Source organism: Mesitornis unicolor, unplaced genomic scaffold (genome assembly GCF_000695765.1).
Source record: "Mesitornis unicolor isolate BGI_N332 unplaced genomic scaffold, ASM69576v1 scaffold32961, whole genome shotgun sequence".
NCBI lineage: Eukaryota > Metazoa > Chordata > Aves > Mesitornithiformes > Mesitornithidae > Mesitornis > Mesitornis unicolor.
In genome coordinates, this window is record NW_010165028.1 from 60172 (window position 1) to 84921 (window position 24750).

At 44.2% G+C, this 24750-nt stretch overlaps 1 protein-coding gene across 1 annotated transcript in view; it reads right to left on the minus strand.

The window, feature by feature from the left end:
* Positions 1-8730: 8730 nt before the first annotated feature.
* LY86 (lymphocyte antigen 86) overlaps positions 8731-24750 on the minus strand; it is a 25929-nt gene continuing 9909 nt past the window's right edge. Inside the window, exons 2-5 of the mRNA XM_010194505.1 lie at positions 20409-20495; positions 18876-19004; positions 11900-11952; positions 8731-8977 (exon numbers count right to left, since the gene is read on the minus strand). Of these exons, the coding sequence (XP_010192807.1) occupies positions 8882-8977; positions 11900-11952; positions 18876-19004; positions 20409-20495 (365 nt within the window). The 3' untranslated portion in view covers positions 8731-8881. The remainder of the gene's footprint in view (positions 8978-11899; positions 11953-18875; positions 19005-20408; positions 20496-24750) is intronic.

Here is a 24750-nt window from a genome sequence, read left to right on the forward strand (position 1 = left end):
CAGAGCTAGGTAGGTGTTCTGCATTGCTGTGCGCTAAGGGTGTAGGTAGTTTAAAAGGAATTAAAAAAGAGGACTTTGAATGGGCTGGGTCCAGGTGTCAGAGGGTTAAAACAGAGCAGTTCCAGTAGTCGCTGGAGGGAGAAAGTTGTATAACACCTCCATCTTAGCTAGCCAGCCCTTTAAAAATCTTGATGCGAGAGACAAACGCTCACGCAGTCATAAAGCCATCGTCTGTTTAAGGAACTTTTAACAATTTTTCTTTATTATTTTTATTTTTTTTTTTACCCAAGTTTTTGCGATGGTGTATCGCCGTCCTGAAGGCAGGAGAAATGATTCCTGGCAGGAGCGAAGGGGGGAGGAAGGAAAGGCTAGTGTCAAGGCTCAGTAGTCGAACAGTGCCACCTCCTGGATGGCCGTGCGAGGCAGGGCTGTCCCAGCTCTGCACTGACGTGTCCCACACCCATTAGTTACCAGCGGCAGCCGTGCAGCCCCACCACACACCGACTCCTCGCCAAGCGCTGGACGGTGCGGGGCTGCGAAGGGGAAAATCAGCTGCAGCTCATCCCCAGTCAGCGCTGCAGCCAGGAAAGGGGTTTGGTGTGCAAGGGCTGGCCCAGGCAGGATTTTTCCACTTCATGCAAACACCACATTTCTTCAGTAATTTTTGTTTTAATCCACGTGGGATGAAAAGAAGTCCCGATCTTGCCTCCTTTCCCAGGGATGAGGGGCTCAGAACATAAAAAGTTTTGATTCATAATGGGGCAGGACAGATCCTCTTTGGTAAGGTCAGAACAATTGTCCAAATGCTGGTATTTAAATTTCATAAAATATTAATTAGAGGCACCAGTTAAAAAGGTATTTTGAAAGAAAAAGCCCCTTCCTATAGAACTGGTGTAAAGCTTTCTCCTGAGGAACAGGCTGAGATTTCCTGGTGGGAGGGGATATCCATTGCCCTATCCTCTAGGCCCCTGATCTATTAACACCGATTCGCACAGGACACAATTGGCACAAGGCAGCATGGATGTAGCCAGGCTGCACTGGATGCTGCTGCAAATGCCTCCTGAGCCAGGATGATGCAAGCGAGGTATGGCTGGGCTCCTTCTCGAGATGGGGTGTCAGGTGGAGAGTGAGGACTTGCCCGGGGCTGAGGAGTTTGGGGTACTGTGGAAAAGGCTGTCCCTAGGTAGGCCAGGAGAACAGGGTCTCAGCTTTGGAGGAAACCTTGGTTTCCCCAAGGAATCGGGTTTGCAGCCTTATTTTTATTGCTGCTTTTGAGTTTCCATGCAGCTGAGCAGGATCGGCCTTCCATGTGGGTGGCATTCCCACAGCAGTTTAGGCAACTCTTAACCTCCCGCCTTTTTTCCCCATTGCTGGCTACTGCACTCACTATGACTCCTGCAGAGCCAGTCCAGGAAGTTAAACCAGCATAAAAGCACAAGGTGGAGGCAGGCAGCTTTCTGTTAGTGTGGTTTCATGATCAGGCATGCAGCAGAGCAGGGTGAACCTAGTGTGGGTGCAAGGGAAGGGATGGCAGTGCACAGCCGAGTGGTCTTGGTGCCTTGCTCTGCCCTGGGTGCTGTGGGTGTGATGGCCCCCAGTGCAGCTGGGGCAGGCCTTCATCAGCAGGGTGCACTTCCTGAGGCACATCAGCTGCTTCAATGTACTTTCAAGAGCATTTAGAGGTACTCAGGACCTTAGAGGCAGCCCCTTCCTTGGAATTGTTCAGGGCCAGGTTGGATGAGGCTTTGAGCAGACCCCCATGGCAGGGGGGTTGGACTAGATCATCTTTAAGACCCCTTCCAACTCAAGCCATTCTATGATTTTCTTTCTCTAAGGAAACAATTTATCTTTGTAGAAGTTTCAGTAACTTTCTAATCTTCCCTTTGTTGTACCACTTTGGCAAGTTCTTTGAACTTATATCTGTATTTCATGGTGTTCCCCATCCTCCTTGCTTTCATCTCATCCTTTGGTGTTTCCTGTGGGTGTAGTTACTACTGAGGAAGCGGGAGTGGTACAAATGTCTTGAAATGGCTATGATGGAAAAAGCTGGTAGTGTGGTAGTGCCTCCTGAGCAGCTCTTCAGCCTGTGGTGGGGCAATGCAGAAACCTCAGCAGTGTTTTTGATGTGAGGAATGCTGCATCCCAGGACCTTGACCCTTCAGCTGGGCTGAAGGATTTATGGTATGAGCCAGGCCAGAGAACTAGCTGAGCCTAAAGTAAGTAAATAAAGCTACAGCACAAGTCCTGTGTGTTGACACAACTGGGAATTCCTTCAGCCAATTTTGCTGCTGGAGCCCCCATATCATCAAAGTACAACTTAATAGTTTTGGACTTTATTCCAAAGAGCTCATGATAAGTCTTCTTCCTATTAGTCTTTTCCGCTGTGTGACCTCAGGCTGTGTCTGAAAGGCTCCTCCATTTAATCCATCCTTTAGCTACTACCCTTTCTAGACAAAGTGCTTTGCTTGGTCTGGCTACATCTCCTGACAATGAGCAGAAAATCTTCAAACTTTAATATTTGTCTGTTAGCTCTATGTCTGTCTCACCTGTGTTTGGGGCTTCATCCTAAGTGGAAGGTAAAAAACCACAAAATTTGCAGAGAAAATACCTCTCAATCCTGATGGTTATATCAGTTGTGTGAAGGTCTGCACAGAGAGATTGTGATTTCAGTCAAGCCAACATAGAAAGATTTCCCTGAATCATTGTCACATGTGGACTAGGCTTATTTTTTTTTTTGTTTGCCACAGAATACTCTGTTGTGGTTAGACCCAGAGGTAACCAAGAGTCTTTTTGAGTCTGAGTTTCTTACCTTGGCTGTAATTGAGGTTTGTGTCCGTACTCGTCTTTTTTGCTGGCCAATGGGAGCAGTTTGCTATTGCAGACGCTACTATACAGGAGATCTGTGTGAGCAAGCAGCAGGGACTTGGAGGTGAAATTAATCCTGCAGTGTTGTTTGCTTGCCACCTTCTGCAGTTGCAATACCAGGGCTCCCTGTAATAGTGGCTCTAGGCCTGTTTCTTTATTTGTACTCGTCATCTGCAAGGTGCCGATGCATTTTTGAACTCCCATGTCTCTTGTCATGTGTTTACTCTTGGAGATGTTGATGAAAGAATCAAGGATGGAAAAGAATTGCATAGTCTTGATTTGGATCTGCAGTTCCCTAACATCCAGGGAGACCTTTTGATGCTACTTTCCTGTTTCTTAGGGAACAAACCAAGCTATGAATAATAAATACGTGCTCTGGGGAAAATTGTTTTCCATTCATAAAATTCAACAGTAAAGACTAAGTAGTAATTTCTCAGCCTGCTGCGAAGCAATAGGAACTCCATTTTGGGACTAGAAAGCTACTGACAGCTTCTTCAGCTTTTCCTATGCCACAGTTAATAAATTGGTTCAGCTCTGATTTTTATCAAGATACAACAGAGGTGTCTCCAGCTAAGTGATGCAGGTTAGTGTAGTTTCCAATCCGAACAGTTTGGACTTGAAAAAATAAAGGCAAAACAATGACCCCTCCTTCTGTTGGCTTCTCTCTTGACTTTCAGAGTGGGAAATAGCTGGGGCATAACTTGAATAAATCAAATAGAAAGGACAAATGAACAAATGAAAGTTATGGCATTGTGTTTTGGGCTGAATTAAAGCTTATTGCACAGAAACTGAAGTTTCTGCTTCAGTGATGATAGGGTGACAAAGAAAATTATTGGTATCCTGTGATTCTGTGTGGTCCTGATCCTGTAGTCACTTCTGTTTCAGCACCTGAGGGTCCACTGCTGGGAGGGAGGAGAGGGTAAATCACTGTCAGCACAGTGGTGCAACAAGTGAGGAGGGTCTTTGATTTGGGTGCTCTAGTAAAGAGCATCTCAAGCATTCAGTAGGGAAGCCTGATTATGCCTTACTCTCCTCCTGCCCTGGAGCAGCCTGTTGTTTTCCAAACTGTTGTTTGTCAGGTGGTAGAAGGAGATGAAGTTTTGCAAGGGGCAAGAGAGCATCCTGGATCAAAGTATTTGGCTGTTCAAGGTAAAGCTGCATTGAACTGGGGAGAAGCAAACTGGCAACAGTGAAGAATAATCCATGCATTTTATCACTCTGCTAACCCCAGCTGTAAAACTTAGCATAGGAAAGCTAATAAAGTGGGAGCCACACAAGCAAACAGCGGGTGTGGGATTATCGGCAAACATTTATTTTGGCTCTGGTGGAGCCACTCTCCTGATCAAAGCGGTTGGAGTTTGAACCTTTTTAAAGTTATTCCCTGCTTGGTCTGGGGGTGCCCTGCTCTGGCATTGGTGGCATCAGTGTCCTCTGTGCAGCTGAGTGGAAGAAGAAAAGTATTGCTAGGGAGAAGGAAAGTATGTGTGAGGCTGCTTTACTGCAGTCTGAGACAACACTAGCTTATTTTAGCTTTGCTAGCCACTGCCTCGTGTAGGTAAACAACCTAAGGCTTATTGTATAACTGGATAGTACAGGCATTATCACAGGGCCAACAGGGAAGGCTTCACCATCTTGCAGGCTTGTGCCTGGCAGACTGAGTAGCTCTGCAACCCTTATCAACAAAATACCCTGCAGGCAGAGATCATCCTGAGCTTAAGGCTGGGCCCTTCGGGAGCCTCTTCTTTATCGATCTCTTTGTTCAGGGTTTCCCTCTTCTCTCCCGACTAGAGATGCTTGAAGTGCTCTTGGCAATGAGTCTCCTGTCTGAAATGAATTGCTCTTCTGTGGTCCTTTCAGGCTCCATGGTTGGTGTCTAGTGAGGGGCTCACTTGGTGAATGTGGTGTTCTTGCTCTGTGTCACCTGTGGGGGAAATATTAAAGAGCTTCTGGGAGGAGGTAACATGGGCAAGGAGCACGGGAGGAGGAAGTTTCAAGACCTCATAAGCAGGATCTTCCTATGCAAACACCTTGCATCTCACTTTATATTTTAAGAGCAGAACAAAGGCAGCTTTATTTTTGACTTTCTGTGGTTGTTTTTCTCACCATTTTTGTCCCTTCTGCAATTTGTTTTTTGTACTCCATTGCAGAGATTATTGTAGATGCCAGTGTACTTGAGTTCAGATCCAGTTTAAGGCCAGCTCCTAATGTGTTTACACTATAAAGGTCTGAGAGGTAAGTGAGGAGCTGAGCTTGAACGTACCTGCTGATACTGTGGCTCTCCTCACTGGGTCAGGGCAGTGCTGAAGAACCACAGACTATCCCTGCCTCCAGGGGAGCCCCATCCTGCTGTGGCACAGAAACAAGGGTCTCTGCACTGCACAGCCATGTAACGAGGCTGGGTAGGTGAGATCTCTATTTGTGGGCAGACCTTCATGATGATCCAGCGATGTGCTGGTGTAAAGCAGTGGTGGGCACTCTTTGTGTCTGGCTATCTTGGACTTTGCAGAGATACGGAAGTGTCTGTGACTAGGCTGTGCATGATTTTGTAGAAACGTTGTAGTAGCTGTTTTATATCAGCTTTAACTGATTATTGAGTGTATTTGTACTACAATGATCGTTGTGTTTGTCTGAGCCTTGTGGTAGCTCCTGGGGACCAGACTCCCGTTCGGTCTGTCTCACTGAGGCATTTGTCAGTCCTGGGAAGGTTAGTTCAGAATAATCCACTAAAGTGACTGGGGTCTATAGTCCAGGCATATTCTTCATCATAGTCCATTGCATGAGAGCTGTGGGTGAAGATATAGCTTCATGCTTTACCTTCCTAGTGTCCTCTGGAACAAAAAAACCCCAATTTTTGTTAGAGTAATAATACCCTTTAGATGTCCTATTCCCCTTGCTCCTCTTTCTTATGCTGCAGATCACTATCAAAAGAATAAAATGAAGCTGCTCTGGGATTATTTTAGAGCTGTGCTGGAGAGTGTAGAAGATGGTGTGTGAGAAATTTAAACAGTGGCTCTCTATGGAAAAAGCATCACCTTTCGACATAACAGAAGTAACAGCATAAAGATACTTCCAGTTTGGGCAGTCTTTCCAGCAAGGGCCATGGGGTGCACTTGTGCCTCATCCCCCTGACCTCAAGGAGAGCTGGCTGGAAATGTGCAGATCCTTGTTTCGGCAAAACCAGACTGCCTCCTTGCTCAGGCTGCAAATCCCTGGAAGATATTGCTCTCACCCTTGCACAGCTGAGCTATGTTCAGAGCCTGGATGTTGCTAGAGTGCCCTTACTAAACTTTTTGAGGCCATTTCAGAAAGGGATCAGCAGTAGCTGCCAAATGTATTTCAATTCTGGTGTGATAGTGTCAGTACACCTCAGACCTTCTGGGACAGCAAGGGATTCGTTAGCTGTGCTGCGATCAATGAAGATGAGCCCTGATTCTGTTGCTTAACCATGCACAGTAGTGTCTGATTAGAAACAGGAATTCAAGGAAGAAACCAAGGCACATCTTAGGCTGAAGGGGCAGAGCCCTTTTTAATATAGAGAGCAGCTGAGGCCTTGAACTGCTAAGCCCTGAAGGATTTTTACACAAGCTTGCTCCATGGCTCTGTGGTATGGCAAACGTACCTATCTCCTGTTATGGAGAAAGCTCCAGTTTAAGTGCGGGTTTAAGATTTAGTCTTGGTTCTTCAGCTTAATTCCAAGAGAAAAAGGGCAAGCAGTTTTTGTGGTAGGAAGTCAAATGTTGCTCAGATGGTGCTGGGGGCAAGGCCCTGCAATGTCTGTGTGTGAGCTGGGCAGTGAAGGGTCAGTGATGGAAGATCTTGAGGGCCAGAAGTCAGATACTTTAGAGTTTGAATTTGGGCAGCTGAGACCTCCTGCAGCAGCTTCTGCTACAGATGCTCCAGGGAAGCCCCTGCATCATGTGGAGGTGAAAGCTGGCTTATTTGCTGTTGTGGACCTGGTGTCCCTTCCAGGTGTGCCCCAGGGTGTAAGGAACTTAGTGAATTTGGGGGAGAGGATCTTGGCTATTATGGAATCAGTTTCAAGTAGAAGTGCTTAAACTAGCACTAGGTTTGTTTTTCATCTGCTCAGTCTTTCATCAGATAACAAACCAAGAATCTTGGTGGCAGGAATTTGAGTTTTAGTCACACTTTTGTGGTGTGGTTGTGGTGGAAAGGAGCTGAGCAAGTGGACTCTTGTGTGAGTGCTGCTGCCGAATGCAGTTTTGTTAGCTTCTCCTCAAGGTCTGGTGCTTCTGATATCTTATGGGGATCGTGGGGAGAGGGGTGACTCTAAAGAGCTACTGACATGAGGAGAAAAAACCCTGAGCTTGTGTCTGTATTGTGATAGCCTTTTTTTTTTATTTATGAAGACCTAAAACACAGCAGCAGTGGTGGCTTGGATGAACTGCTTCCAAAACAGCATCAGTGCTTTAGAGTTGAACCCTGATATGGGGAGTGGTGACCAAAGATGTGAGCCACCCCACTGGCCTTCTTTCTTCTTATTTCTTTTTTATTCTCCAAATCAAGATGGAATAGGAATGGGCTGAAACCACAGCATATTAAATGTGCTCTATCCCATGTTGTGGTGCCTGCTGGTTCATGTTCAGTAGTGGTGAGCCTCCCTAATGCGAGTCAGGCCTCAAAGACTTGCTACCCTTTGCTGGGAGGGCAGGTGAGAATTTCACCGCATTGGAGGGAAACGAGGGACTCTCCCTTGCCGCCAGCTGTTGGCTGCTCTGCGGCATTGGTCATCTGTGCAGCAGGGATGCTCTTGCTGCTGAGGAATGTTTGAGCTGCAGCATGTGGGTGTGTAGGATGGAGGCTGTGTGTCAGAGGCCCTGTATGGCCAGCTGTGAGCCATAGCTGCCCTGGCTCTACATGCTGGCCCTCTCCAAGATGAGGCATGCAGCCCAGTGCTCGTTACCATCCTTCATAAGCCTATGCTCAGCTCCAGGACCCACCTGTGGCTCTGATTCTTGCCCATACCTTTCCAAATCAGAACTCAGCTCTACTCTTGATCCTTCCCCTACACTCTGAGTCTCCCAAACAGATCTCTGCACCCTCCAATTTAAGATCCTAATCCCATGTGCTGTCCTGTGCTTGGTTATCTACTTACCCATCAGCTATGCCAGCTGCATATGAGAGGGTGCTGCACCTGGGATGTAATTTGTGTTTACTTCTCCTGGGGCTTCATGCTCAAAGCAAGGAACAGTTTGTTCTCTGCTAACATAAAATATGTGTCAACATGATTGATATTTCATGTGGGAAAAAAGGTGCTCATTTGACTTGTGTCCCTCAGTCTTTTTTTCCCCTCCCTCTTTTTCCCCACTTTAAGCTTTGGATAGATCATGAGGAAAAGTGAAAAAAAATATCCTTTCATTATGAATTTATTGAGAAGCAAGAAGAGCACAAAGTTTAGGTACAGAGTGATTCACGTATCACTTAAAAATATGAAAGAACAAAAAGTTCCTGGTAAACTTCGGAAGACTCAAGTGATATGAATCCAGTGACAGGACATGGATCACTGGAAAAAAAGGAATGTTCATCCTATTTGGTCTTTGTTCTGTGGTTATAACAAAATCTATACTAGTGGAGGCTCCAGGCAGGCCCTAGGGAACACTGAAAATGTTGAGTGCTGTAACTGCATAATATGTGAAACATATGAAAGTCGTCTTTAGCCTGTGTTAGAAATGGATACCTCTGTAACTTCCTGAAAAAAAAAAAAAGAAATTAGGCTCTCGCCTGTTCTGCCTCATGCTATTTTCATCCTAAGATGAGAATGTTGTTATCAAATACTTTCTACTTGCAGCTGTATATATTAGAAGCAAAAAGTGGGCTACGGTGTGCATTTAGAGATAAAATTACCACTAGAGGGTCTAGTGACTTCTTGAAAATAGTGAGTTATAAAGAGGAATCACCATGTGGGAATTATTTCCTTCAGAATGATTGTAGCATACGAGCAGCTTATTTGGCTTGAACAGCTTTGGTAATCTGTAACTTTCATGAAATTGGTTTGTTGCTAGTAATACTCTAAATAATTTTTCACAGTGAAATCAGCACAAGCAACAGAGACGTGGTCTTCGTTAGTCAGCTTTGCTGAAATGGTGTAATCTCCCTGTATGAGACAAACACAAAGCAAGAGATTAGCCCATCAGTAGTATGTGTAGAACTGCTTCTGTTTTTGTGAAGGAGTCCTCTTTCTAGAATAACACCTTTCCCATCAAGTTCCTCCAAAACCTTTCCTGTCCAAATGGTTCAGAACTGGTGAAGGACTTGTCCGTATTTTCTGCCAAAATACTCTCATCAGGGATATCAATGCTGACAGCACAAGTTCAAAATTAAAACAAGGGGAACCAAATGTTTTGATGCATAAAAAATTCCTTTCAAATCTGTGTAACTTCTCGTGTTTCTCATAAGAAAATACATAGCAGTAAATACACAGTAGGCCCTGTGCTGTTTAGTAACTGGAAGGGGAAGAGGTGCTCAGTTTTCTGGCACTTCTCTTCCTTGGATCTTGTTGTTCAACGTGTACAATGTTATTGATACGAATTTTTATAAAAGAGAGTACCTTGGGGGATGTGTGTGTATAGATGACTCAATCTATGATGAATTCATATATAATAAAACAAGAGGTTGTTTAATTTCAAATTGTGTAGTAAAAGCAACTAATAATTCAGGGTTTGGGGAGATTTTGTGTCATTGCAGTGCAACAAATCACAACCTTAAGGCCGTGGCTTTCTTTATTGGTCAAAACTGCTCTCTCCAGACACTTGGAGAAGGAGAAGCACTGGGCAGGGGAGGTGACCAGGCTCAGTGAATAGATTTGGAGGAAGAGATGAACTAGACTTCATTCACTCTAGATTCCTGACAGTGCAGTATTTCTTTCTGGTTTTTTTTTCTGGAGTGCGGAGGAGAGCAAAACCTGGGGTAGGAGATCTTGGTGGCAGCAGGCTCCTGACTTTGTACCACAGAAAGCTCTTGCCCTGCTCAGGACTTTCCTGGTTGTGGAGTAGAAGGAGGCACAGCTAGAATGAGTCAGGCTTCTTGGCAATTACGGGATTTCTACAGCAATAAGTGGTCTGTGTTCTCAGAGAGAGGTTCAAGCTAAGTGTAACATCCAAATTTAGAGAGAGTGGCCCAATGGCAACGTGCTCATGAGAACACAGCCTTGTTGTAATCGCTGTGCAGGCTGCACAAATGTCCTTCGGGCTGCCCAGATGAGGCTGTTCTTTGTAATGAGCATAAGAGGATTGCTGCATGGAATAACTCCTTCTTGCCAGCGTGGAAGGATGGTTTTTGCCCGATTGACTAATTAACAAAAAAGGCTTCCTATTCCCTGTCTCACAAGCACGTTATTTCTCCAAAAGCTAATAGCTTCATTCATGGAAGGCAGTTTATAATAATTCATTTCTGTTGCTCATTAATGATTAGATTTTTTTTTCCTTGTCCAGAATAATTTTTTGCTCATGGGTAAAAGCTCTTTTTAAAAGAGGATTGAGAACAGTCTTATTTTTTTGCTCCGAATTAATCTAATTAGGCCAGAACCAGATTTTTACTGGTCTGTGTGGATGTTACTAGGGCTTCTTCTTGGTCTTAATACCTATTCTTCAGTTTGTCTGGAGCCTTTACCACAGAAGTGTCCTCAGTAGGTTCATAAAGCTGCTCCTGGAGCAGGATGCTGACTGAGATGAGCTTGGACACTCCAGTGGCACAAAACAAAAGGCATTGCTCAACACAGCATCTTTAGCCATAGCCTTCAGGGAAGCAGGCTGGTAAGGTGGGATTAACGGCATAAGTGGGCCCGGCTCCCTGTGTGAAAGCCTTGGAAAATGAAAGTTTTGGTTGCTGCTATCACCAAAGGAAGACTGAGACATACGAGATGGTGGCTGTTACGGAGGCTCGATCCCCCCAAAAGCCAGCTATCCTTGTTATCACCTCTGCAGGTCTTGGCAAGCCTGGCTCTCCTGGACTCGTCCTTGTTCTGTATCCCTGTTCTGATCCTATCTTCTCCTTTTCCTGCACCTGGACCAAGGCAGTGCTGAGCAGACCCCAGACCTCATTTTTGAGGCTGTGACATCTGTGTTATCTCCACTGTTGAAGAACTGAGAGCTCATGGTGTGCTTCTCTAGATGAGTAAATCTAAGGAGTGTTTGACTGACCACCTTAACCATGTGCTTTTGCAGTGGTGACCATGATCCCTTCTTCACCACATTCTCAAACAGATGCTTTGATGATCCAGATCTTGCCTTCTCCCCTTAAATCCAGTCTTTTCATGTATGTGGCTAAAAGTTCTTTGTTATGTACTGGTCACATATAGCTTCATGTTGTGACCAGTTAAGTGTGTGGTAGCACTGTGGTGTGCTCAGCATTTGAGATTGAGCATTTGAGACCTCCTTAAGAAGACTTAGCAGAGTGTGGAGAAGGCTGCTTGTGAAGAGCATCTGTAGTGGATGACCAGGAAATTCAGAGCAGTGCCTAGCATACTGCCTGTCTTCTTACCATTTTAAGAAATTATTTTTTTTATTTTAAGGCTCTGTAAGTCCAGAAAAGTGTTCTTGGCCCAATAACTTGTACTTTCAGTATCAAACACCATAATATATGCAGCAGAACACATAACATAGTTATCTAAATTGCCTTTATAGCCAGTGAGGGTGAATAAGTTTCTTCAGATTTTCAGCCCACTAAGGAGCAAGCTGAATTGCAGCCTTGATCTCTTGGAGCTGCTTTTTTTGTTTCCATTTTAAGAGTAATAGAGGGGAAGCCTACTAAAGAACTGTATGATTGCATGACTTAGTGCTGGTAGAGGAGATCTGCTATCCTTAGAAAAGCTATCTGTCTCTGGGTAATAGTGGTGCTCTAATGCTTTAAGCAAAGCCACTTAATTTCATACTGAAAAGGATTAGTCATGTAAACACAACCAGATCCAGTGTGCCAGCTGGGGGAGCTTGGAATATACTGATGTGATTGCTGGTAGTCCTTTGAGCATACCTCATCCAGAAAGCTCTTCTGCTTGGGAGCACAGCTGTGACCAACTTACCTGTGGGATTTCTTTGATTCCCAGTGTGACTGGTCCCTCATAGTAGAGGTGCTCTGAAAACCAAAAATGGTGATGGCTGGTTAGACATGCAGCACATAAAGGAAACAAGCAGCTGATTGTAGATGCTTTTTTTGTAATAGCACTTCAAAGTGCTCCAGTGACAAGTGTTATGGAACTGCAAAGTGCTCTACACAGAGTCTTGCAGCAGCCCTCCTGAGAGACATCCCAGGATGAGTACTGCCTTATGGGGAAGGCAGGGCAGAGCCCAGGCTCAAGGAGTACCTGCAGTCCCTGTCTGAGTGGAGGAGTGGGGCATGGCTTTGCACAGCCGGCTGGGTGTTCCTGTGTCAGCATGGCATCCTGCAAATGGGGAAATGAAAGGGGCGGGGGACTGCCACATACAAGTCCTTTAGCATGATGTGTTAAACACCTGTAGCTGCAGTAGCTGAGCTATACTGTTTTGGTAACTTAGAGACAAACCAATCTGAGATGTTTCTGTAGGTGTGGACATCTGACTGCTTGCTGAACGTGACCTTAAAGTAATAAGAACATGTCTGTCTCAGGGAGTGTTTACCAAGAAGTTGCATGATGTGCTAAAGCCATCACAAGTTGTGTTGGTGACTGGAGTAGAGCCCAGGAGTTCCACCTCCCAAACCTCATCTCCCTAATTGCGAGGCACGCTTGCACATTGCTGTTGAAGAAAGGGCAACTTTGGCATTAATGGACAGAATTAGCAAGCTGTTCCACAGATCCTCCTACTTTTTCATAGCTTACTGGGCCAAACTGTGCAGGCTTGACTGAAAATATAATTTGAAGATGTTTCAGTATTTCAGAATTTCTTGCACAACTTGCCCTCCCCAAGTCGTGGAAAAGTCTAAGAACTGTTTAAGGATTCTCTTTGGTAGGTGTCATGAAATATTCTTTACTTTGACAGTGACAGAGGAGTAAGTGTTTCATCATATTTATATGAGTATGTGCTGGCATCTTGATGCCCGTCACTTCTAGAGTTGTTTTAGTCCAGTCTCACTGTGCTGGTTTAAACTGTTTCTTTTGAAGGGTTGAACAAAAGGTTTGTAATATCTTTTTGTCGTATGGTCCATCCCACCATGCAGTAGAGGTATCTGACTTAGAAAAGAGTCCACAGAAGCTCTTGCCCACACATGCTATGAAATGTTAGTCGATGCCTTGTAACAAACTTACATGAAAGAATCATGACTATAAGATAAACTAGGAAAAGAGTAGGAGAAATGTGAGACATCACCAATGTCCTACACCCTTGCATTAATGAGGAGTTTAAATGTAGTGCCCTGGTGATCCTGGGTGGCAGAGAAAATGCAGAACTTCAGTGTTGCCCTGAAAAACCTAATACCAAAACAGAGAATAGAATAAGTATGTTTTGGCTTGTTACTCTGAAACTTATTCCGCTCTGCAACCCTGGCTAGCTCACTTGGACACCAAGAAGTCTTTTCCTTTTCAAAGAGCAGTCACCATCATTGCTTGCTTCTGTGCACGAAGCAAGAGCCCTGGAGTCTGACACATCTCCGCTGCGGAGAGCAGTGACTCAAGAATTTTAAAAATACAGTACATCCCACTTCTCAGTTCACAACTTAGAAGTCTAAATGGGAGTTAAATGCTCTGTAGACTGCATGACTTGGGTGTTGAGTGACTCCCTTGGGACTTGAGCTATGTGTGTTAAGCCATATTTTGAGCTGCCCCCTCAGGGTGGTGTGGACCATGCAATGGTGTGGCTCATGGTTCGTGTGTCCTTTTGTTCAGTAGAGAGCCTTGTTTGACTGTGTCTTCTTCAGTCAACTCTGAGCCTAGCAAATCTTGGATGGCCGCAGAGGAGAGTGAAGAGGAAACTGGGCTGTGAACAATCACCCTTCCCCAAAGTTCTTCTCCAGAGGGACGTGGAAACTCGTCTTGGATCATGTGGCTTATTAGGGTCTCACCTAGGCTGTCAGAAAGCCACCCAGAATCTAAACATGCAGATGCAACATTCAAGCTCTGCAAAGCCCATATTTTAAAATGAAGTAGGAGTCATCAGACCATAAATTTGCTTCTGAAATGATGGCAATGCTAATCTCTCCTTCAGTGTAGGTAGAAGTTATTTTTTCCCCACTTTGCTGTGACAAAGTAGTGGTTACTTCAGAGCTAGATTAATGCAGTCTTAGGGCTCTCTGCCTCAGTCCTCTCTGAGAAGTTTTCCATGATTGCGCTTATTTGTGGTAGTGATGCCTTTGGTCAGTAAATCAAGAAGTCACTCTCATAGGCTGTACTAGCTTTTAGGGAGCCTCAGACTGTGGAGCTGGGTGCTGTGTATCCAGTTTGAGGTCCACATTTACTGCTTTATGCTTCAGCATTGCCCTTATTTATCTTTTTCTAACCAGAGGTCTTGCAGTGGTTCGCAGTTGTTAATCATATGGAGCCACTGGAGGGAGCCCCGTGAAGGGCCACTGATACGATTAAAAGGGACTGGAGGAGAGACTGAGGGAGCTGGGACTGTTCAGCCTAGAGAACAGGAAGATTAGGGAGGGCACATCAGTATGTAACCAAAGGGGACGGTATAAAGAGGATGGAGCCAGGCTCTCTCCAGTGGTGCCCAGTGACAGGGCAAGAGGCAGTGGACACAAACTGAAGCACAGCAGGCTTCTCCTGAACATCAGGAAGAATTTTTTTTTACTATGAGGGCGACTGAGCACTGACAGAGGTTGCCCAGAGATGTTGTGGAGTCTCCATCGTTGGATATATTCAAAAACACTGCCTAGACATGGTCCTGGGAAACCAGTTGTAGGTGGCCCTGCTTGAGTAGGTGGGAACTGGGCTAAATGACCTTTAGAGGTCCCTTCCAACCTCAGCCATTCTGTGGTTCTTCAACCAGGCCTCTAGAAAATTGTTGTGACCTTCCTTGCTTCAATGATAGGAGGTAGGAGAGGAAGGACTATGCTGCTTTGAAAGTATGTCCTGATAGGAAAGCAAGGGAAGCATTCATTTTCAGCTAGTTGAGACCTGCCAGGAAATAATATGGATCCATAGATCTGCTTATTTTTAGCACTTATATTCATTTTGGACCATGGCAACTTCCTCAGTCCCTAAGCTGGCTGAATCAGGCTTTTCAAATCCCATTCAATGTTGTTCTCACATGAGAATTTCTGCTGTAATTCCAGAAGTGCAAACATCCTCCAAGGCTTTAAGGACTGTAGTTTATCACAGCATCCTTTATATACTCATATACTTTTCTTCATATATTCGTACATTTTTGCATTCCTCCATTGAAAGAGGATGAACACATGTGCTGCAGCATGTGACTGTCACAAACACTGAGAAAGAAACACTCATTGAAAGAATTCTGTGGCCTTCTTAGAGCAAGCCTAGATGTAGTTGCAAAAATGTATGAACATTGGCAACACCATAAACCACAAATGCATTTTTCCAATTAAAAATTCCCCTATGTCCTTATTGGTCTTCTGGTAAGTTATGGTATCTGCCAAGCATGCTGTTGTCAGTGTCCACCTTCTATTTTCAGTCCTTTTTCCTAAGGATTTAACTGAAGGTGTTTTCTGTAGAGCATCCTGGAAAACTCTCCTAATGTGCCACTGATTCGAGGTGATATTATTGTATTTAATTTAATTAATTAATATTAATTAATTTAATAAAATTGCATTTTCTCTGCCAGTAAGCAGACCTCTAGTAGCTTCCAGTCTGAAGCAGAGCTTTCAAATGAGTAAGAACTTCTTGAAGACTACTTCAAGTTACTAGTTACCATTTATTGTGAAGATGCCTCTCAATCCTGACAAAACACCTATAATGAAATTCTCACTCCTCTTTCTCAAATCTTCCTTGCACTGAAAAATCTTTAAACGTTCTCACACTCTTGTACTATATAAAGGCCCTGTACATCTGCACCCACCTCTTCATTTTTCGATGTTTTAAATCTTTTTAGAGCTCAAAAGCTCCATGTTGGAGTTCTTTTAGGACACAATCTTGCACCCGTGCAACTGACTCAAAACTTCTGTGAGTTTTAGGGATGCAGGAACGATCTGAATAGCTGCCAGCTATAGATGTATAGTTGAGTGAGAAAAATGTATATAAATACGTAGCTGGGTGAGAAGCATCCATTCTCTTGACTGGGGAGGAAAAAGTGAGATGAAAGGGCTAAGCAAGATGGCATTGTATATCAACCCAAAGACGTAGCTTTGTGGTGTGGCTGGTTTCTCAGAGACATGTATCTAAACTCTCAATGGGATACTTAGTTCTGTAATTCACGTCACATTCTCTACTTTTATTCAAGAATACTCTTTCAGAAACTTACTCGCTGTAACACCTACCAAGAGAGGCAATCATGTAAAGAGTGGAGGTCTGAAGCAAGGCAGGGTTTCTCTATGGTTTGGGAGTGTGCACACGGAATAGTGCAAGTTCTCTGATGGTGACTTTATTGGCTGGGGCTGAGATAAAACTTGCACACTTGTGGAGAATGCAGCTATCTTTTGTCAGGAAGTTTTGTTTAAGACTGCAAGTTGTGGTTAGCACATTGCTAAATATTACCTTGCTAGGTCTTTTCCTCTGATTTTAGTGTTTGCGTTGGGAAATCTTTTAAATCTTATGTAACTACTTTCTTTGGAGGAAATGAGGAATAAACAGCACTTTCTACTAAAAAAGAGGAAGAGCTCCGTTCATGTTATGCCACAAATAATTTAGCAGTTGTTGTTGCTGTTATTATTAAATGGACAATGGCCCATTTCCTTGCAACCTTTGAGCTAACAACTTCACATCAGGCACATAGCTCAAAGAAAAAGGTCTTGGAATCCTATTTAGGAGTCCCAGTGAGCAGTGCCAAATGTGACCTTTGCTTAACATAAACAGTAAATACTATACGATTATAATGAACGTGAAACTTCCAGCTATATTAAGTCTTCTAAAATATTTCCAGCCATGGCAAAACTGTAGCATTATAGGAGAGCAAAGGGGGGAAAAGCCACCACCAAACACCCAAGACTTTGCCACATCCTGCTCTTATAAGTTATGCATAAGTCTTGTCCACACAAGTGAGTGAACCAACAAAGCCTGTCGCAGAACTAAATTCCGTCTCATTTTGGGAGAGGGAGGAACAGGAAATTTTTGTCCTCCTTGTGGATGGTGAGCAAATTTGGTGTGGAACTGTATTTAAACTCAGGTCAGATCTGGCCAGATGTTGGAAATGCTGCCTGCACCGCAGGGTAAGAGGGGCTCTGCATGCAAAGCTTCAGTTGAAAGGGCTACCTGCCCCCCTGTACCTTTGCTAGGCTGCATACTCGGCCATTCACAATGTTGTCCTTTCTGCACAGGTATTAGGTCAGATTTACGGCTGTACTAATATGGTAAATTATGGCTGTGCTGAATTGCCTCAAATTGGTTTTCAGCGCACTTCTGTGTCCTAAAACGTGGGTTAGAATCAAACATCAACTAATTAAGAAATACCACATTTTCAGTTTGAACCTTAGTCTGAGAAAGTTCACTTCTTTCCTGCTGTGACTTAATTACCAAATAAAACCAGCTACTGAACAAGAGGGTCTGTATTTTAAAGTGTGTGGCAGAGATCCTTGCACTAACTTAGGGATACTTCTAAATGAAGATATATAGTATTATTTAGACAACCAACTATGGCTTTATATCATAATGTACTTCAATTAGTAGAAACAATCACCTGTCATCTTAAGATTAAGGGACTTGGAAACCCCAGGAGATTTTGGCTTTGTGGCTTAATTATTGAGCTGTTTGTGCTCAGCTCAGGACTGACTCTATTTCTCCTTAATGTATTCTCTAAAGGATGCTATTTAGTACTTCATCAGAGTAAGATAGTATTTCATTAGGTCCGTGGGTGGGTTTGTTTGGTTTTTTTTCCTCTTATAATTCAATACACAATTGAAAAAAACCTCTGAATTTAGAGGTTTGTTATCTGGCTCACAGAATTTACATAATTGTTTGCTCATGCAGCATTTTTCTATTATTCTTTTGATATTTCTATGCAGTGTGAAATGTCTTAGTAATTTATAGGGGCTGTCTTAGCAGTAGTGCTGTGCATGGTCTTTAAACTCATAGTCCTTGCACATGAATTATTGCAGCATTATCAGGATGGAGATTCAAGTGAATGGAAGGAAAGCAGAGCTTCTGAAACTAGCTGGTGCTCTAACAGCTCAGAAACCTCCCTGCAGCTCTACCTGGTTATTTTAAAATTGGCCTAAAGAGAAGATCCTGATGTAAGAGGGATCTCAAAGTAACCATTTAAGATGTGTAGATATTACAGTCCAAAGGCGTGGCCATAGCTCTTCTGGACACACCATGGCTAGCATTGCACTACCTGGCCTGGGCTGTGGCAGATAGGACCTTGCGGAGCCCAGGCTTACCTGGGACCAAAGATGCCGATTTTCTGGGGGCACCTAATGCCACTATAAACCACCTAGTGCAAATCTGCACCAGTTGGCAGTTTGACTGACATGAACTGAAGTAATCTGACTGCTGCATGGGCACGTGTGGATCAGAAACAAGATGCAAACTATAAATAGTTTCCAATAGTATCTTGGTCCAAATATCCTTATGCAAGCATATTTCCTCTTAGAGTGAGTCAAGAACTGCCTTTAAAGACAGGAAGTGTAACTTGCTTAATAGTCAAGAATGTGTTCAGAATGCCTTGTTTGTTTGCTCAGTCACTTTTTTTGACAAAAATAAAGGCCAGTTGTTGGAAGTTATTTTTTATGGACTTGAAATCACATGTGTGTGCGATAATCTGTGATTAAATGGAAAGCAAGCAAACAGGTTAGGGAAAAAGGCAGGCTCTGAAATGAAAACATCTCTGTCCTACTGTGTTTCCGTCATCCATTGACATGCTGTTGAAGTAAACAGAACATTACAATGTATTGGTGTGTTCAGCAGCACAGCGGGTGCATCCTTCCTGGAGTATTCAGTAGCCATCAAACACTTAGAGTGCTACCTAAATTACCTCCTTTCTTCTTTCCACAGAAAATGAGCTTAGAATGGCCCGGTTCACAAAGCGTCTCTGAGTAGGTTAAGACAGTCTTCCCATTTATGATCAGGTCAACCTTGACGTACAGTTCCTTGATGCTGTGTCCTACACACAAAGCAGAAGGAGAGCTCAGAGAAAGTGCAAGGGTAAACAGGTTTATTACTTGATTATTAAAAAGATTCATTTTTTTTTCCTCTGATGTTTAAGCTATTGAATATTTTCACTGAGAACTCCTGATACACAGAAATCCATCCTTCAGGAACAGGTCTCTAAGTCCCTTAAGGTATATAACAGGGGACATAACACCATACATCTTTATTGTTAAATAAACTATGGCCATGAACACTCTCTGACCCTGAGGCCAACTGGCACAGTAAGGCTTACATCCATACACATAAGCACTTTCTTCCCTACTGCCTCTGGCAGAGGGACGATATCCAGTGGGCTCCCAGGAGCCGCCTGTGGCCTGTACCTGCTGCCTGGGAAAACCATGGCTGCTCTGAGCTAGGTACCACCAGAGCAGCTTGGCAGTGCTGGGAGGATGCCTGCTTGTGCCTGGCTTGCTAACAGATACAGCCAGTGAGGCTACTGGATTTAGAGAGGGGTCCTGCACTCTAGTTGTTGGAAAAGTATTTGCAAATGCCTGTAATGTGATTTTGCAGGCTTGTTTAACCTCACAACCACCTGAAAACTGATGGTCCCCTAGCAAAAGAGCAGCACATCTCACAGGACGGAAGCCTTTTGCATGTGAGGAAGCATTCCCCAGTGCTAAAAGACACTTGGCGCACAAACTTATGTTCAGCACCAGGAACGTACAGCAGTGCTTTCATATTTATACTCTGGTAGTAGAGGTTCTACGTGAGCTTGGGGCCAACAGGGTTGCAAGAAAGTGGCTTTCCTCTGCAGGGGTTACAAGTCAAGCTATGTCAAATATTAACTTGTGTACCCAGCCCATTAGCTTGAATACCGTTCTGCTTTGGACCTTTTATTGCTGATCAGTCAAGTGCTGGAGGGTTTAATTTCGGCTAGCACAGGTGGTGAGCTGATGGCATGACTGTTGCCTCAGGCTAGCACTCCTGCAGTGCTCCAAATCCCCAGCACACCCCAGCATGCTTCTTTGCTTCACCTTACTCTGTGCAGTCTCTTAGTTCAGCCTCCTACCTGCAAGGGTCAGCCTCGGGGATTTTGGTAAGAACTGCCATTGCTGACATGAAAGTGTGAGTGCTGTAACTCACTCATTCAATGAGACTACCCCCAGAAGACTTAGCTGTGAAGACAAGCTCTGGAGCAGCCCCCACGTTGGCTGTCCATATGTACAGATGAAGGGTAGGAGAGGAATAATAGAATAACAGAACTGACATTTCTGTAGCCCCACACAGGTTTTGAAATTTCTCAGAAATGAAGCCCATTCATATTTTATAGGAGGTTGTCACCCTTACTTTCTTCTTAATGCTGGCACTCACACATGAATTACCTGTTTATGGTGTGAGAAAATAGCAATTCGCTTACTTAGGAGCATTGCAGCTCTGATGTTAAAGGTGTGGGTTGCAACATCGGAACAGCGGTCAATGCTGAAAGCATAATCTTGCTGGGGATCTGTTTGGAGACAGAAAGCAATAGGTAATGTGTATTTTTAATGAGGTACTGACCATATAGAAGAAAACAATAAAATACAGAAGTTTTATAAAAAGTAGTATTAAAAAAGGTGTTATATAGTCCTTAGAAATTCTCCAAGATGTTCTCAGAGGTCCCATACATCGTGTTTAATAGCTACTTCTGTCCTTCCTACCACTTCAGGCTGAAGCACATTCAGATGGTAGCCTGTATCTGGCCTAAAACCTACTGTGTGGGGAAAACGAGCCAAGTTCAGGGAAAGCAAGTTCCCCACAGTGGTGGGTAGTCAATACTTATTCAACAGTGAAGTCTTAGCACAGCTGTTCTTCTCAGGCTCTGCATGTTGCCGTTCCTCAGCACTGGCGAGCAATGGGTTATGACAACATTTTTAAATTCATTTGTATCACAAGACAGCTTGGTAAGGCTGTCTGGGAATCTGAATTCTGAAGTGGGATGAGAAGTCCAAAAATGAAGAGAAAATTGTGCAACTGACATCCTGCAGTATTTCATACTGGGTCCACCATCACGTGATAATTCTAACCTAGGAAATATTTTACTTTTCTCCCATTCTGGGAGACTTTAGCAGAGCTGGGGTCAAAGGGAGCCCTACAGCTGATGACTGACACGAATGTGGCTCTTACCAGTTCCTGCAGCACCCTTTCCTTGCATCAAGCTCCAGAACTCCTGTACAAACATAACTGCTTTACCCCCACTTCTGCCTGCTTCCTTGCTAGCCTCCATGAGAGCTCGTGCTATGCCTGAAGGCTTGCCAATGTGTCACCCTCTGGTGACAGCCGGCAGCAACAGCTGACAGCTGCTGCAACCAATAACAAGTGTTTTCTAGAGCCATGGATGGAGGTGAAAGATGTGGCCGGGTCAGCAGCATATAATCTTGAGCCTCATGGCTTGCCTTTGGCATAGGTGTGTCCCTCATGGTGTGTTTCCACCCAGCCTGTGCATCCACCTTCCTTCTCTGTGGAAACCAGAGAAGCAACTGCAGCACACGCAGAAGCAGCCGTAGGCTCCCTGGTTTGCATAGAGCTGGTGGTGACAAAATATAGACTTGGGAATCGAATTCTGTTTCTAAGTTATTGCTGCTTGAGGTAATCTTCTCACTGAATTGAAAATAATGGGTTGGGAGAATTTTCCTTTGATTCTGTGGCAAAACTTGTGTTGTGAGTGTCCTCTGTGAGGCTGAGCTAGCGTCTCCATAGTCTGACCCTATTTGTGCAGCAGTGCCCCACAGCTGTAGCAGCTGGCAGAGAGCAAGCCTTGGTGACCAAAGCCTGATTGTTTAGACGGGAGCATGGAATGAACGAAAGTGCTGGGAGGAGTTGGGGGCTCTGGCAAAACCAGGCCCTGCAGCACAGGGATTGTCAATGTGGTCCAAAAGGAGCTCCCAAGTCCTAAATTCTGATAAATTGAAATAACCTTTTAAAGGAGGGAGATAACAGTTGGTATTTCCTACAGCTCAGTGTCCCCATGCTGGGTTTTGTCCTTCACACCACTAAAGCAGCCTCTGCAGTTGCATGATCTGCTTGGGACATAAAGTGGTTGCCTAGAGTTGTTTATCAATCACCTAGTCAAGTGTTACAAGAGTCAGAGGGTTGTCTTCCCTCCCTGTCCATGTTCCTGTCAGTTGTTGCTTTGTTATTGCAGCTTCAGAAGCTGTTGCAATCGGGCAGGAGAGCAGTTTCCTGCTCCAGCTGGAAAGCGTGTCAAACTTCTCTTTTCTCCCGGACCGTTACGCCTGCTTCCCCTCTGGTCTCTACCATCTCTCAGGGCTTGGTTTCCGCTTTCCTCTGGACTTCTGCAAGAGCCCCTCTCATTTCTGTTTTGTGTGTGGTGTGATGATAAGACTCAGGAAGCAGCTGCTCAGATTCAGAGCAACTTGGGCATTGATGCCTGCAAACAGTGGTGGTTGTCAAACGACTAAAATTGTCAGCTCTGTCATTTCCAGAGGGAGCTATGGTCAAAACTGGCTCTGAAACATGTACGATGCTCTTTTCTTTTCAAAGAGACTAGGCTGTGCTTTAATCAACAAATTAAATAATGGTATTAGGGCTAGAAGTTGAATTTTTAGTTCAAAATATTTCTTTTTCAAATTGATAACTGGATGGAAAGGGCATGTTCATGAAACCAAACTTCTCTGGAAAGCATGGGCTTATTACACTGAACCTGACGTCAGGGTTGTTTTATGATGTCTCATGCCTGTTTTGTGGTGTTTTGTTTTGCATGCTGGGGTTTTGTTTGTTTGTTTTGTTTTCCTATAGGTTGAGCTCTTTTGCCAGATGACATATTTCATGCTGTATTGCAGCCATGGGTGTCTGCTACTGCACCGCTAGTTGATGCATCATAGGGACTGGTGTATCCAAAGAACTGTTATGTGGTCCCCAGAGAGGAAGAGTGTGAAAGCACTCACATGAGAAATTACAGCAAAGTTTGTGAATTAGAGCACTTGGATTTTGTGTTGTCACTCTGTTGCTGAGAAATGTAGACTTTTCCACTGGCAAAAAGAAACGCCAATTAATTTCCTGACCATCTCCCTGTGGAAATTCAGGCTATGACTTTGCAATCCAGCATCTTAGATATTGTGGTGTATGTGGGGGCCTCCTGCTGATATCAATTGAAAGGATGGCTGTGTCGCTAAAGCTGTGGTGCCAGGGAGTCTGGATTCCAAAACATGTAGGCAGAAAGGTTGGTGCTAAAAGGAAATTAAAGAAAATAGTGGGTTTTAACCATTTAATAAGTCAAGATGTCTGTAAATTCAGCTGTGTGCTATGAATGAAGGTAGTGTGCCATACCCCTCTTTCTTTAAATGTTGAGGAGTCCCTCGTGTGGCAAAGGCAACTCGAGGCAATTGCCATTTTTGTGTTTCATCTCAGATGCACAACTGTGAGTCACTGTGTGTCTCCTATGGAGGTTTAATACTTATTCTTCCTTGTTTGCCTCAATCTGAAGTGAGCTGGTTAGACTGAAAAAAATACATGTTATGTCTTTCACATGTGCAAAGCAATAACATTTACCGTTAAATCTCTCAAATACGTGGGGCTGCCCTTCAGCATTCCACTTCCCCGCAACATTTCATAGCACACAGTACTGTATGTTCCCAGACTTCCCTCCACCCACTCCCTTCAATCTGCTCCCTCTTCCATAATTAAAGCTAGAAACTCTTCAACTGGTTGCAGAGTTTTGCTTTTCCAGTTCAGCTTTGATATATTACCAACACTTAAAGCATTGCTGGAAATTTTGCAAACACTTTGAGGTTTATCAGTGAAAATCTGCTTATAAAGGGGGAAAGGGCATCTTTTGTGTCTCTGTGTATCTAGTGAGAAGGGCTTGGGGTGCAACATATTTACAGCTAGCATGAAGGTGCCTGGAAGCAGGACTTTGACTGAAGTTTCTCTCTAGACAGTTCTAAATTTTTCAGGCAACTGCTCTGAAAAAGGCAAGTCTTTGGCTTTTGTAAGCAATCAAAGCACTGTAAGATCTCGTAGACCTGTGATTTGAACTTGATGCTGTGGCTGATACTGAGCTCTCAACTGAACCTAGCACTGAATGTACAGCTCTCGCTGAAAGCTGGCTTCTCTAGTATGATCCTACTTCCTGAGGGGTAAATTTGGGACACACCTGGCATCCTGCCACTGAGCACTCCTTATGTGGCATAGTGCGAGCTGACCCCCATGCATCTCACCTCCCATTTCACCTTTACTCAAGTACCCTGGTGGAGATTTATTGTGGTATTGGCTTGGTATGTGGTTTTCCTTGTGTATGACCTGTAGTGGCACCATGGTGCAAGATTTCAGCCTGGCTTACTATTGCAAGGTGCTCACAGCGACGAATTTGGCTGGGTTTTTCCAGAAGACTGAGCAGACATGCATAATACAGCTTAGGAGCTCAGATGAATTCCTGAACTTTTTGTACTAGAATTTCTTTTCCTGCTCTTGCTTTTGACAGGAGGTTCATAGGTAAATTATCTCAGACATATTTACAGTGTTGTAGTTATGTGACCCTCCTGGCTGCAAGCCTTGTGCCTTTGATGGAGATAATTACCCTGGTAATGAGGACAACAGATGAGAACACACTTTCATGCCTCTGGGTTAATGCAGTTGTGGGGCCACCAGCTCATGCTGCTGCTGAATGTGGGTGCGCACCAAGCCACAGGGCTGTGAGCTGGGGCTGCTCTTACGCCCCACACGTCTGTTTGGCCCCCTGTGCCGTGGGAAGTGATCTTCAG